Raw genomic sequence first — 12,900 nt, forward strand, 5'->3', positions numbered from 1 at the left:
AATTAAAAGCAATTTTATCAGCAATTGTATAATTATCGCTAAAATTTTTTAGCGACCAATCATAAGACGATTAATATCTAATTGTCGGTAAATATATTAGCGACTATTTTTATAACCGTTAAAAGCAAAATAAATGGCCACTAAAAACAATTTTCTTGTAGTGCCTGATGATTGACTAGTGTTGAAGCAATCAAAGAAAGAATATATACACTTGTTTTAGTGTTATTTTAAAATAATCTCTAAGATTCACGTCATATACCAATTTATTTTTTGAGATTTTAATGGCATCATTATTATCTCTGAGATTGATATCTGAACACCATAATAGTTTTTAAATTTCTTTTTAGCAATGACTCAACAACTAAAATGATGAATTGACACTCTAATATCACGCTAGACACAGGTGAAATAACGTCGTTTGTTCTTGACGCCCAATAAAAATATATGCAATGTCATTTTTTTTCATATAAGTTAGCTTATAAATGAGTTTTCACATATATCAAAATGACATTGCATTTGCTTTTATTGAGCGCAAAAACAAACAACATTATTTTATTAGTATTTGATATGGTATTGGAGTATTTCGCCTCACATTGTTTGCTGAATCACTGTTGAAAAGGAGTTGAAAGACCACTACCGTATTTAGATATCAATCTCGAAAATATTATTAGTGCAATTAGAATTTTAAAGACCAAATAAATGCATGGTATGAATCTCAAGGACCTCTTTAAAAATGTAATCGTCAGAAGTAATTAGAGTTAGCTATGGACGGTTAGTGGTTAGTTACAGTTATGACAGAAATTCATTGACTACCTTTTATACAACAAAAGTCACGATCAAACTTATTTGTGAATCACTATCATTAGACGAATAGCTCCAAAGTTCAATTTCTTAAAACTACATATGAAAAACTTGCATTACAAAAAGCTTTTTTTGTGATTTAGATCGAGTTAGTTTGATTAAGTAAGATTAAGGAGAGAACTGTAAAAATGGTTTGTGCAGCAAGAAAATGGGAGAAGCTACAATAATATGAGAAAGCAATGAAACAGAATTGGCGAGAGAATCGTTGAATATTGTGTGTATTGAAACATTGCAGTGCTACTATTGATTATTCTCACTTGTAAAATTATAAGATCTAATATAGAACTAATATTAGGTTAATACTAATGAAAACATTTGAAAGATTGTGGAGGCTTTGAACCCGTCCCTGAAACACTATGCGTTTTTCGAAGGCGACTCAAATGCATAGTTTCCCCTAGTGCATGCCTGGTATTGTTAATATGATGGTCAATATAATTAATTAATTAACGTTTTTTAAAGTACAAATTAAACAACATAACTGTGGCAGATATATAGATACACCTAACAGCAATAATATTATCCATTGGAAAAAGTATAGGTAGACAATAACATTGTTGAACAATATGAATAATGGGATTAAAAATAAAAATTAATCTTAAATTTAATTAATGGCATTAATAAATAATTTCTAATAATAACCATATTTCAAATTAAAAAAAATGAGGGTTTGCACATTGTGCAGTTATACGTTTCATCACCGCTAACGGCGTGTGCTTCATTGGTGAATTGAGGTTCTACAACTAGCCGCTGATTCTCTTACTCTCGCTGGACTTTCACCGCCTGGACGCCAGCCATTGCCAAGCAGCCGCAACCGACGCCGCCTCCCTCCACGCCAACGCTCGAGCAGTCCGACGTGCGCTGAATTTTTTCCCCATAGCCCACAAACCCGCGCACAGTGCAGCCCCCCACAGCCCACTGCGTCCACCTTCACCGCCTATTCGTCTCCGACTGATCCACCCGAATACAGGGGAAAGTTGTGGCTTCCATTTCATATGAACGTGACCTCTCACAGCCACTTCAATGGAGTCCAATTTGCTTGAAATGGGTTGTCATGCCCCAGCTTCCTTCACCGACGACAATACCACACATTCAAGTGACAATCTTCTCAATTCTTGCGACGTGGAAGGTGAAAAAGTCTAACAAGGTAAGCAATGTATGTTGGTGCATTGGAACATATATTTATTTTCATGTAAATGAGATGGTTATTTTAAGTCCAACATTCTTAAACCATGATGATATTCATTGAGAAAATTTTTTTATGGTGTTTTGGTCTGTCAATATAATAATTAGTTAAAGGGTAATAAATTATAGATCAAGTTCTAAAGAAGATGAAGATGAACATTTATTTACTTAAGCCGATAAAGTATTATGTTACATTTTTAATATGTTATACTGCAATGGGTTTAATATGTGTTTAGTGTTAATGAGACAACGTTGCATAAGGTTGCCATTATAATGTCTCGAATCCCCATCCTTATTCTCCCATGCCATGCATGCACAAACAAATATGGCTACATATGTAAAGAAATTATAGTAGTTAATAATGAGCTTTTTGACTTTTCAAAGCATGGAAGGAGACTCTTTTTTAGGTTGTGTAGGTATACTTCAAATGTGATGGACCTATGCATGCTCTATATAAATAATTAATATAATCCTAACTAGTTAGGTGGCACTTTTTATGAGTAGACGTCTCATTGTTATGATTGCTTTTAATTCATGTACAATAATAAATTTTTAATAATATTCTTAGAAAAATTTTAATAAAATATTTTTAATTTATATTTATTTAATAGTACGGTATCTAATTAGTTTGTTTGCTTGTGTTTGTTTGTGTATGTTTGATTGTAGGCCATAGAATGTACAGATATTACTGAGTTTGGAAGTGATGACACGGATCTTGTTGATGAGGTTTGGACTTTAGTTTATTGTTGTTTTTTCATGAACCGCATGTTTGAATCGACCATTAATCCTCATGTTCATCGAATGATGTTTGTTTTGAACTGATTCGCAGTTACCGGATCATAGTTGCCTTGTCGAAGATGAAATACCAAGAGTTGGGATGCAATTTGAGAAATTGAAGCTGGTCCAGGATTTTTATGCGAGCTACGCAAAGAAAGTCAGTTTCATAAGTAAGATACATAACACAAACTTTGACAAAATGATAAAGGAACTGATTAACCAATCTATTCATTGTAATTGGAAGGGTTTCTGTGGGTCTCGTGTCAAAGCACCCACACGGAAGAATACGGTTGCTGCCGTGGGGTGCAAAGCAAGAATATATACAAAGTTTGACAGGGAGAAGTAAGATTGGATCTTGTTCAAGGTTAATTTGAGGCACTTGCGCCCATGTTCAACTAAAAAGGCGGTGCACTACCATGAGAATAGGGAGTTGACCATGTATGCGAAATGCATGATTAAGGTTAATGATGAGGCGGGCATTCAAACCAAGAAAACATTTCTAGCATTGGCTAATTAGGTTGGTGGACCGTCGAACCTGGGCTTATCAGAGAAGGATGTCAGGAATTACATCTCATCAAGACTCTGATCCACTAATGTCAATGGAAATGTCAAGGAGATGCTGAATTACTTCATGCGAATGACGGAGATAAATCCAAACTTCTTCTACACAGTGAAGTGGATGACAATTATAATTTTAGGAGTGCAGTTTGGGTGGTTGCAAGGTGTAGGGAGTCTTATGAATACTATGGAGACGTGGTGTCATTTGATACCATATACAGCACGAACCGGTATAATTTATTTATGTTTTTGTTTACTTTTTTTTGTTATTTTGTATTAGTTGGATGTTCATAAATGTGGTTGTTTTTACTTTAGGCATGGATTTTCGTTCGCCTCTTTCGTCGGTGTGAACCACCATTGTAAGTCTACTTTGCTAGGCTGTGCTCTGTTGGACAGCAAGGAGATCCCGAGTTTCGAGTGGGAGTTCACGCAATAGCTGAAGTGCATTGGAACTGCACCACAGGGCATCATCACTGACCAATAGGTCCATGTTTGGTGCAACTAGAAAAGTCCTACCCAATACACACCACCGTTGATGCATCTGGCATATAACGAAAAAGATACTGTATAAGCTCGAAGGTTATGCTAGGTTCAGAGAGTTGAATGCTGAGCTTAATCACATTATATGGAACTCTCAGTCGGTTGAGGCTTTCGAGGATGGTCGGGCTGAATTCATTGATGAGTTCAAGCTACATCACAACACATGGCTATTAAGTTCGTGTCTTTTAAGTTAAATCATGTATCGTAGTTGCTTAGATGTTGTTATGTTCTTCTTTTCTGTTCTGAAAATCTGTTCCTTATGTGGGGTTCTGTTTTTTGATATTTTTTTGTTTTGTGTAGACTTGTTTGAGGACTGACGCATGTGGGTGCCGATCTTTTTCAAGGGTCAATTTTGGGTTTCTATGAGGAGTACGCAAAGGAGTGAGAGTATGCATGCATTCTTTGGTGGATACTTACATTGCAAGACTAGCTTTGTTCAGTTCATCCACGAGTTCGACAACGTGCTTGGAAAAAAGGAGCAGAAGGAACTAGAGAACGATGCTGCAGACTCGAGAGGAGTAATCCCATGTGCAACTAGCTCAGCCATTGAGAGACAATTCCAACAAGAGTACACCAACGACATGTTTAGGGATGTCCAAACGGAGTTTGACAAGAAGACTGATTGTAATATTCGTGCTGTTTATGAACAAGGTGACTCAGCTTGGGTAAAAGTGGAAGAGGAAATACTAGCCTACGAGAAGACCCGGTATGTTACGCACAACGTCCATTTTGACCATTCGACTCATCAGGTTTGATGTGAGTGTAACTTGTTCGAGAGTACAGGTATACTATGTTGCCACTGTCTTATAGTGTTTTTCTCTTACAAAGTGAATAAAGTGCCTTCCTGCTTTGTTCTTTCCCGTTGGAGCAAGAACATAAAGCGCAAGCACACCTACATTAAGAGTAGCCACAACGTGAGACGTTCGGATGAGAGCCACAACTTATTAAGAGAGTTGTGTGCACACTTCTACAATATTGCGTAGGAATTTGTGAATGGTGACGATGAAGCAGACATGTTGCATGCTGCGCTAGACGATGCAAGGGCCAAGTTAGTTGATTACCGTGCCAAGTTACGGAATAAGACTGTCGCTGATGCACACACTAGCATCGCCACAGAGACTTCCTTCGTGGTGGGCACAAAGGACATTCAAGGTCCATCAAAGGTAACCATAAAGGGTCGGCCAAAAGGTAAAAAGATTAGATATGAGTTGGAGAAATCAATCAAGAAATCAATCAAGAAATCCATGTAGAGAAAGCGGAAGAGTTCAGGCCAGGTAGGTATCGTAATTAATGTAAAACTTCATGTTTTGTACATAATTGATTATGTCAATAGTGACTTGTTTTCGTTTGAGTTTGTTTTTTTCAGGATAATCATGTAGAATCTTGTGAAAACATAGATTTGGATGCTCCTGCTCGGCAGATTGTTCCGCAAGAAGTTGGTGGATTCATGTCCCTATTAAACTCTTTCGGCAATACCTAAACTGTTTTGGATATAAAATCCGCTATGTTATATTAGAGGTCCTTTTTGTTGGGTGTTCGAGCTCAATATGTATGTTTGAGGGTTATTTTGTAGTCCGAGTTGTTGATGGTCAGATGTATATGAAACTGTTATTTTTATTCCTGAATTGGATGGTTATTCATGTTGACTAGTTTGACTTGACTACATTTAACAATGGCTGAAGTTACCTGGATATTCAACTCCGTATGTGTGGGGATGGTTACCCTAATATTAGCTTTTGTAATTGTTTGATTGCTTTTGGTTTAAGTAGTTACCATTTGAGAATCTCTAAATGTTCATTTTATTAGGTACCCGGTTGGTTATTTTGTGAAGGTATTGGTATGGTGTGTATAATTAGTTACAAGTACTTTAGGGTGCATGTTCGATTCACACTACAGGAAAAACGCCCATTCAGGTACACTTGAAAAGTGTAGCCAAAAGTGAAAAAAAATGATGCCTTATGCTACGACTATGCTTTCTAGGCTACGGCTACGCTTTTTGGGGTGATTTCTATTCAGCCGTTGCCTATTCTCAAAGGCTACGCTTTTCTGCACCAAGGGCTACACTTTTGGTGTTTGGAAATAGGGTGCGCTTTTCAAGTGATGCTGTCCAGGACCAAAGGCTATGCTTTTCAGCTTCCATTTTTACCAGAATAGGCTACGCTTTTTAATGCTACTGCATCACCTGTAAAACGTAGCCACATTGTATACCATAGCTACTCTATATAAGTGTAGCCTTAGGTCCCTCATTATTTTTTTTATTTTTTTTAATTTTCTGTATGTATATAATATTCTATTAATTTTTTATACAACATAATATTTAATAATATTATTACATATATAATTCTACATTTTTAATTAAATGAGTTAAATATTATAAAATCAAATAATTTTTTTAGATAATAAAAAATATCCTTACACAATTCAAAGACATAATCTTAAGAAGCAATTAACAATCAAAATATAACTTAAGATAATTTAAGTCACATGAAACTTGTATCACATATCAATTAAAATGCAAAGATTGCACTCTATATCCGAAAAGAGCTTAACAAACAGAAAATCATTAATCTTCTAATCTTGGCAAAATGACTAAAAAATGTTCTGAAGCGCCTTCAGATTCTTCTCAAACACATCTTTTTCATGCTGATCTTCATTACCATCAAGAAAGCTCTTGGCCTTAACAATTGTATCAGTGTTCATTCCCTTGTTCATTTCCAACGGGGCTATTGCAAAAATACTTGCACTTCTAAGAAGTTTAAACAAAAAAATTCTTCTAAAGGTGCACAAAAAAAGTGTAAATAGAAATTAACTAATCCAAAATAGTAAGATCACAAACTGAGTTGAAATACTAAAATATATTTGATCATCATACTAATTGCTGAATAAATAGACAAAGAAAAAGAAATTAATTGCTAAATATACCATTCCCTATCTTCACTCCAAACAGCTTGAACTTTACTGCCAATAGGATATTTATCACTCAAACCAATCCCAGCATTATTTACCAAACAATCCACAGCGGACAAGAAATACAAATGAGATGATACAATAAATTACTTTGTCACTGCCAGCAGGACCTATAACAAGTTGTGCATAACCCATAACACTTTTGTATAATTCGAATCCTGAGCAATCTCCCCTAACCTCTCTGAAGTCCAGGAACCTGAAAGACAATTAACAGCACGAAAAGAATCAAGAACTGCAACAGCAATGTAAGCAGTGCACCAAACAACAATGGAAATCAACAATTTCAGAAAATCATATTCTACAATTATCAAATACCAATCACTAACATAAGAAAATATAGAGTGAAAGATATGCCTATTATACAATGAAATTTAGCAAGTTGAAGACAATAACATGATGCAATGAAAATGAGAATAACACAAGATCATAATGAAGCTAGAGAGTGGGTTTTATTTGTTGATCACTCTGTAAAATACATTAGTTTGAGGCATTGAATGGGCGATCTTTTTCTTTATCCAGTGATGTCACAGTCCCTTTAGCTAGCACTCACTCCAGATTTGTCACTGCTCCCATTTCTCTTAATGAAATGCCCAAAAAAATCTCTTGATGAGGGTAAAAAAGATGCATATTTTGCCCCAACTAGACAGAACCAACTTGCTTTGCTTGTAATGAAGCATTTCTTATAGCTGTCTTGTGCAAAAAAGTTATTTTAAAATGGGTTTATATACCTCTCCTTTCACTTCTCCTTCCACTACTCCTTCCACTTCAGTTTTTTCAGAGACTTCAGAGAGTAACTATCCTAAGAAGAGAAAGGTAACTTCAGAGACTTCAGTTTTTTTTCAGCCATCCCATCTGTTTGAAAATGGATTTATTATTATTTTTTTCATTTGGTGCATGACCCTAAATCCTGTGTTTGTTTTAGATGAATCACCACAGTAACGAAGATGATTATGTGTGTGAGATTGCTGAAACGATAATGGTGAATATTCTAGACCTTATTGAGAAGAAAAAGATAAGACAAACAGTGGACATCCTCCATTCCATGGTTAGTGTGAAATTGATTAGTACTTCATTATTTAGCTAGCTTTGGATTCAGCACTCATTCTATGGTTAGTACCACCATTGACAATATATTTGGTTTTTGTAGAGCAATTAGTAATTGACTCTCTAATTGATGTCACTACAGTAGAAGGATAACTTAATATTAGTGATATTTAAGCATAGTAAGAAGTGTATTATTTTAGTGATTACTAGTTTATAGAGGTTTACTAGTTTACACCTTTTGAAAGTTTTTTTCTGTATCTTTCATGAGAATTGTGATTCATTTACGGGTAGTAGGCTGTTAATTTGTTTTTGATTGGATTGGCTTAACTTTGAAGCTTACAATTGTGTATTGAATTTAGTTGGATTATCTTGTTTTGTGGTGATTTTATGGAATTCCTGAACCGAATTGGTGTCTAAAACTTATCTTTGAGTGTGTTTACTATTTTTTATATTAAAAAATAAATTTTTAATTTGAGAGTATGTAAATGAGATGAGATTAATAAATGATTTGAAATTAAAAATAAATAAATAATTACAGGATTTGTGGAGGTTTAAAAATCTCACAAAATAGTTATTTTTTGTTAAATTAAAAAATCAATTTGTGGGGATTTTAAACTGCCACAAAAGTCTAATATAAAACTCCCACTAAATAGATTATAAAACCCCCCACTAAATAGATTGTGGAGGTTTTTAAAAACCCCATAAAAGACCTCGTGGCACCTCAAATTTTGAGGGTTTTAGAAACTCGCACAAACCATTTGGTGGGAGTTATAAACCTCCACAAATAAGAAAAAAAATTGCCACAAATAAATAAAAATCTTGTGGTGATTGGTGTAGTATGTCTAATTAGTTACAAGTAGTATATTTTGGATGTTCAATTCAATAGGCTAATGGATGGTTATTTCTATTGGTACCCAGATGGTTATTTGTAATAATCCTGTTATAGTATGTATGATTACTTAGAAGTAGTTTATGTTGGATGTTTGATTCAATAGGATAACGGATGGTTATTTTTTATTAGTACCCGAATGGTTATTTGTAACAGTTTAGGTGTGGTGTGTATAATTAGTTACAAGTACTTATTGTGAGATGTTCGATTCAATAAACTAGCAGATGGTTATTTTTATTAGTAGCCAAATGGTTATTTGTAACAGTCTTGCAATCGTGTGTATAATTAGTTACAAGTAGTATAGGTTGGATGTTCGATTCAATAGGCTAACAGATGGTTATTTCTATTGGTAGCCAGATGGTTATTTGTAATAATCCTGGTGTAGTATGTATGATTGCTTATAAGTAGTTTAGGCTCGATGTTTGATTCAATCGGATAACGGATGATTGTTTTTATTAGTACCCGGATGATTATTTGTAATAATTTTAGTAATTTGTAATAGTATCGGCGTAGTGTGTCTGATTAGTTACAAGTAAGGATGGTTATTTGTAATAGTTTAAGTGTGGTGTGTATAATTAGTTACAAGTAGTTACTGCGGGATGTTCGATTCAATAGGCTAACGGATGATTATTTATTTTAGTATCCAAATGGTTATTTGTAATAGTCTTGCTATCGTGTGTATAATTAGTTATAAGTAGTTTAGGTTGGTTGTTCGATTCAATAGGCTAACGGATAGTTATTTCTATTGGTACACAGATGGTTATTTGTTATAGTATTGGTGTAGTGTGTCTGATTAGTTAGAAGTAGTATAGATTAGATGTTCGATTCAATAGGCTAACGGATGATTATTTCTATTGGTACCCAGATGGTTATTTGTAATAATCCTGGTGTAGTATGTATGATTACTTATAAGTTGTTTAGGTTGAATGTTTGATTCAATAGGATAACGGATGATTATTTTTATTAGTACTCGGATGGTTATTTTTTATTAACAGGACGAAAAGAATCAAGAACTGTAACAGCAATGTAAGCAGTGCACCGAACAACAATGAAAATTAATAATTTTTGGAAATCATATTCTGCAGTTATCAAATACCAATCACTAACATAAGAAAATATAGAGTGAAAGATATACCTATTATACATCTAAATGAATGGTTAGGTCGCCTTTGTTAGGAATGAGTTGGAGGGCGTGGGATTTGCCTGTTACTCGTGGAAATGTGACACAAGCGGATAATATGAAAAAAAAGGTTCCCAGCGGATATTAAAGGTAAAAAATAAAAAAAATTCACCGATAGCGGATATTAAAGAAAAAAATTAATGAAATAAAAAATAAAATAATTTATTGTAGAATAACTTGTGTTTTTTGGTTGTCCAAGGCCTGTCAGTCCAGGAACATTAATTGGGCACAATCTACTACAAAGATTGCACCACCTACTCCAACTGCACTCAGTAAGTCAGTAAAGTATCTCCCTTCTCTTTAATTTTCTGTCTCTCTTCTCTCTAATTTTCATAAGATCCCAAGGCTAGCTAGCAGGCTCATAATCATTTTTTTCAGCCATCCCATTTGTTTTAAAATGGGTTTATATTCTTCTCCTTCCACTTCTCCTTCCACTTCGCCTTCCACTTAGTTTTTTCAGACTTCAGAGAATAACTATCATAAGAAGAGAAAGGTAACTTCAGAGACTTCAATTTTTTTCAGCCATCCCATCTGTTTGAAAATGGATTTATTATTATTTTTTTTCATTTGGTGCATGATCATAAATCCTATGTTTGTTTTAGATGAATCACCACAGTAACAACGATGATTATGTGTGTGAGATTGCTGAAACGATAATAGTGAATATTCTAGACCTTATTGAGAAGAAAAAGATAAGATAAATAGTGGACATCTTTCCCCTCTCCCCCCTCCCCCAAATCCTTCTTCAAAGCTGCCAGTAGTCTTTGGAATGTTCTTCCCAGTTAGTCATTATGTACTTTTTTTTAATAAGGTATTATTTGAGTTCGATTGTGTTATGCATGTAATTGGTGATAAATGATGTCCAAATACATACAATTCTTAATTTACCAAAGTTCTGAAATTGGGTAACAGCAACTAGCAGCTTGCTATCCTTGTACAATTCTAGATTTAACAGTATTTTTTTCATGCCGTCATCATCAATCATAGTGTGATACAGAGTATTAGGCTCAATAATTTTCTATGCATTATTAATCCAAGAGACAAAATTATTTAAAATTTCTCTAGCAGATGATTATTTCTGTTGGTAGCCAGATGGTTATTTGTATTAATCCTGGTGTAGTATGTATGATTACTTACAAATATAGGCTGGATGTTCGATTTGCTAGGATAACGAAGGGTTATATGTATTAGTACCCGGATGGTTATTTGTAATAGTTTTGGTGTGTTGTGTATAATTAGTAACAAGTAGTTACGACGGGATGTTCGATTCAATAGGCTAACGGATGGTTATTTTTATTAGTACCCGAATCATTATTTATAATAGTCTTGCTATCTCGTGTATAATTAGTTATAAGTAGTTTAGGTTGGATGTTCGATTCAATAGGCTAACAGATAGTTATATCTATTGGTACACAGATGGTTATTTGTTATAGTATTGGTCTAGTATGTCTGATTAGTTACAAATAGTATAGTATGAATGTTCAATTCAATAGGCCAACAGATGGTTATTTTTATTCGTACCCAGATGGTTATTTGTAATAATCCTATTGTACTATGTATGATTACTTAGAAGTAGTTTAGGCTGGATGTTCGATTCAATAGGATAACAAATGGTTATTTTTATTAGTACCCAAATGGTTATCTGTAATAGTTTAGGTGTGATATGTATAATTAGTTACAAGTAGTTATTGTGAGATGTTCGATTCAATAAGCTAGCAGATGATTATTTTTATTAGTACCAAAATGGTTATTTGTAATAGTGTTGCAATCGTGTGTATAATTAGTTACAAGTAGTATAGAGTGGATGTTCGATTCAATAGGCTAACGGATGGTTATTTCTATTGGTAGCCAGATGGTTATTTGTAATAATCCTGGTGTAGTATGTATGATTACTTATAAGTAGTTTAGGCTCGATGTTCGATTCAATGGAATAATAGATAATTGTTTTTATTAGTACCCGGATGATTATTTGTAATAATCTTAGTAATTTGTAATAGTATCGGCGTAGTGTGTCTGATTAGTTACAACCAAGTATGGTTATTTGTAATAGTTTAGGTGTGGTGTGTATAATTAGTTACAAGTAGTTACTATGGGTGTTCGATTTAATAGGCTAACGGATAATTATTTGTTTTAGTATCCGAATGGTTATTTGTAATAGTCTTGCTATCGTGTGTATAACTTGTTATAAGTAGTGTATGTTGGATATTCGATTTAATAGGCTAACGGATAGTTATTTCTATTGGTACACAAATGGTTATTTGTCATAGTATTGGTATAGTGTGTTTGATTAGTTACAAGTAGTATATGTTAGATGTTCGATTCAATAGGCTAATGGATGGTTATTTCTAATGGTAGCCAGATGGTTATTTGTAATAATCCGATGTAGTATGTATGATTACTTATAAGTAGTTTAGGCTGAATGTTCGATTCAATAGAATAATGGATGATTATTTTTTTTACTACCCGGATGGTTATTTTTTATTAACAGTACAAAAGAAATCAAGAACTGCAACAGTAATGTAAGCAGTGCACCAAACAACAATAGAAATTAACAATTTCAGGAAATCATATTCTGCAGTTATCAAATACCAATCACTAACATAAGGAAATATAGAGTGAAAGATATACCTATTATACATCTAAATGAATGTTTAGATTGCCTTTGTTAGGGATGGGTTAGATGGCGTGAGATTTAGCTGTTATTCGTGGAAATGTGACACAAGCGGATAATATGAAAAAAAAAGGTTTCCGCCTAATATTAAAGGTAAAAAATAAAACAAATCCACCGGTAGAGGATATAAAAGAAAAAAATTAATAGAATAAAAAATATAATAATTTATTGTAAGATAAAATAAACGTAAAAAAAATATAAATAATATAATAATTTTTATAAGTATTAATT

General features: G+C 33.7%; 1 protein-coding gene and 1 long non-coding RNA gene across 5 annotated transcripts in view; both read left to right on the forward strand.

Annotated features, from left to right (window-relative positions):
• Positions 1-5,920, forward strand: part of LOC107639544 (protein FAR1-RELATED SEQUENCE 5-like) — a 12,978-nt gene extending 7,058 nt beyond the window's left edge. The window contains exons 2-6 of one of the 4 annotated variants that reach the window (XR_002361413.1): positions 1,544-2,005; positions 2,710-2,769; positions 2,873-3,608; positions 3,694-5,192; positions 5,285-5,920. Coding sequence is in view for 1 of the 4 variants with exons in the window: in XM_021121401.1 (XP_020977060.1) it covers positions 1,913-2,005; positions 2,710-2,769; positions 2,873-3,166 (447 nt within the window). In the remaining 3 variants the exon portion in view is untranslated. Of the gene's footprint in view, positions 1-1,543; positions 2,006-2,709; positions 2,770-2,872 lie in introns of all 4 variants that reach the window. The other 3 variants (XR_001620220.2, XR_002361412.1, XM_021121401.1) reach the window with 3 other exon arrangements.
• The window catches only part of LOC110270718, a 4,905-nt gene continuing 2,196 nt past the window's right edge, over positions 10,192-12,900 (forward strand). Inside the window, exon 1 of the long non-coding RNA XR_002360360.1 lies at positions 10,192-10,270. This is a non-coding gene — a long non-coding RNA (uncharacterized LOC110270718). The remainder of the gene's footprint in view (positions 10,271-12,900) is intronic.

Source organism: Arachis ipaensis, chromosome B04 (assembly GCF_000816755.2).
Source record: "Arachis ipaensis cultivar K30076 chromosome B04, Araip1.1, whole genome shotgun sequence".
Taxonomy (NCBI): Eukaryota; Viridiplantae; Streptophyta; class Magnoliopsida; order Fabales; family Fabaceae; genus Arachis; species Arachis ipaensis.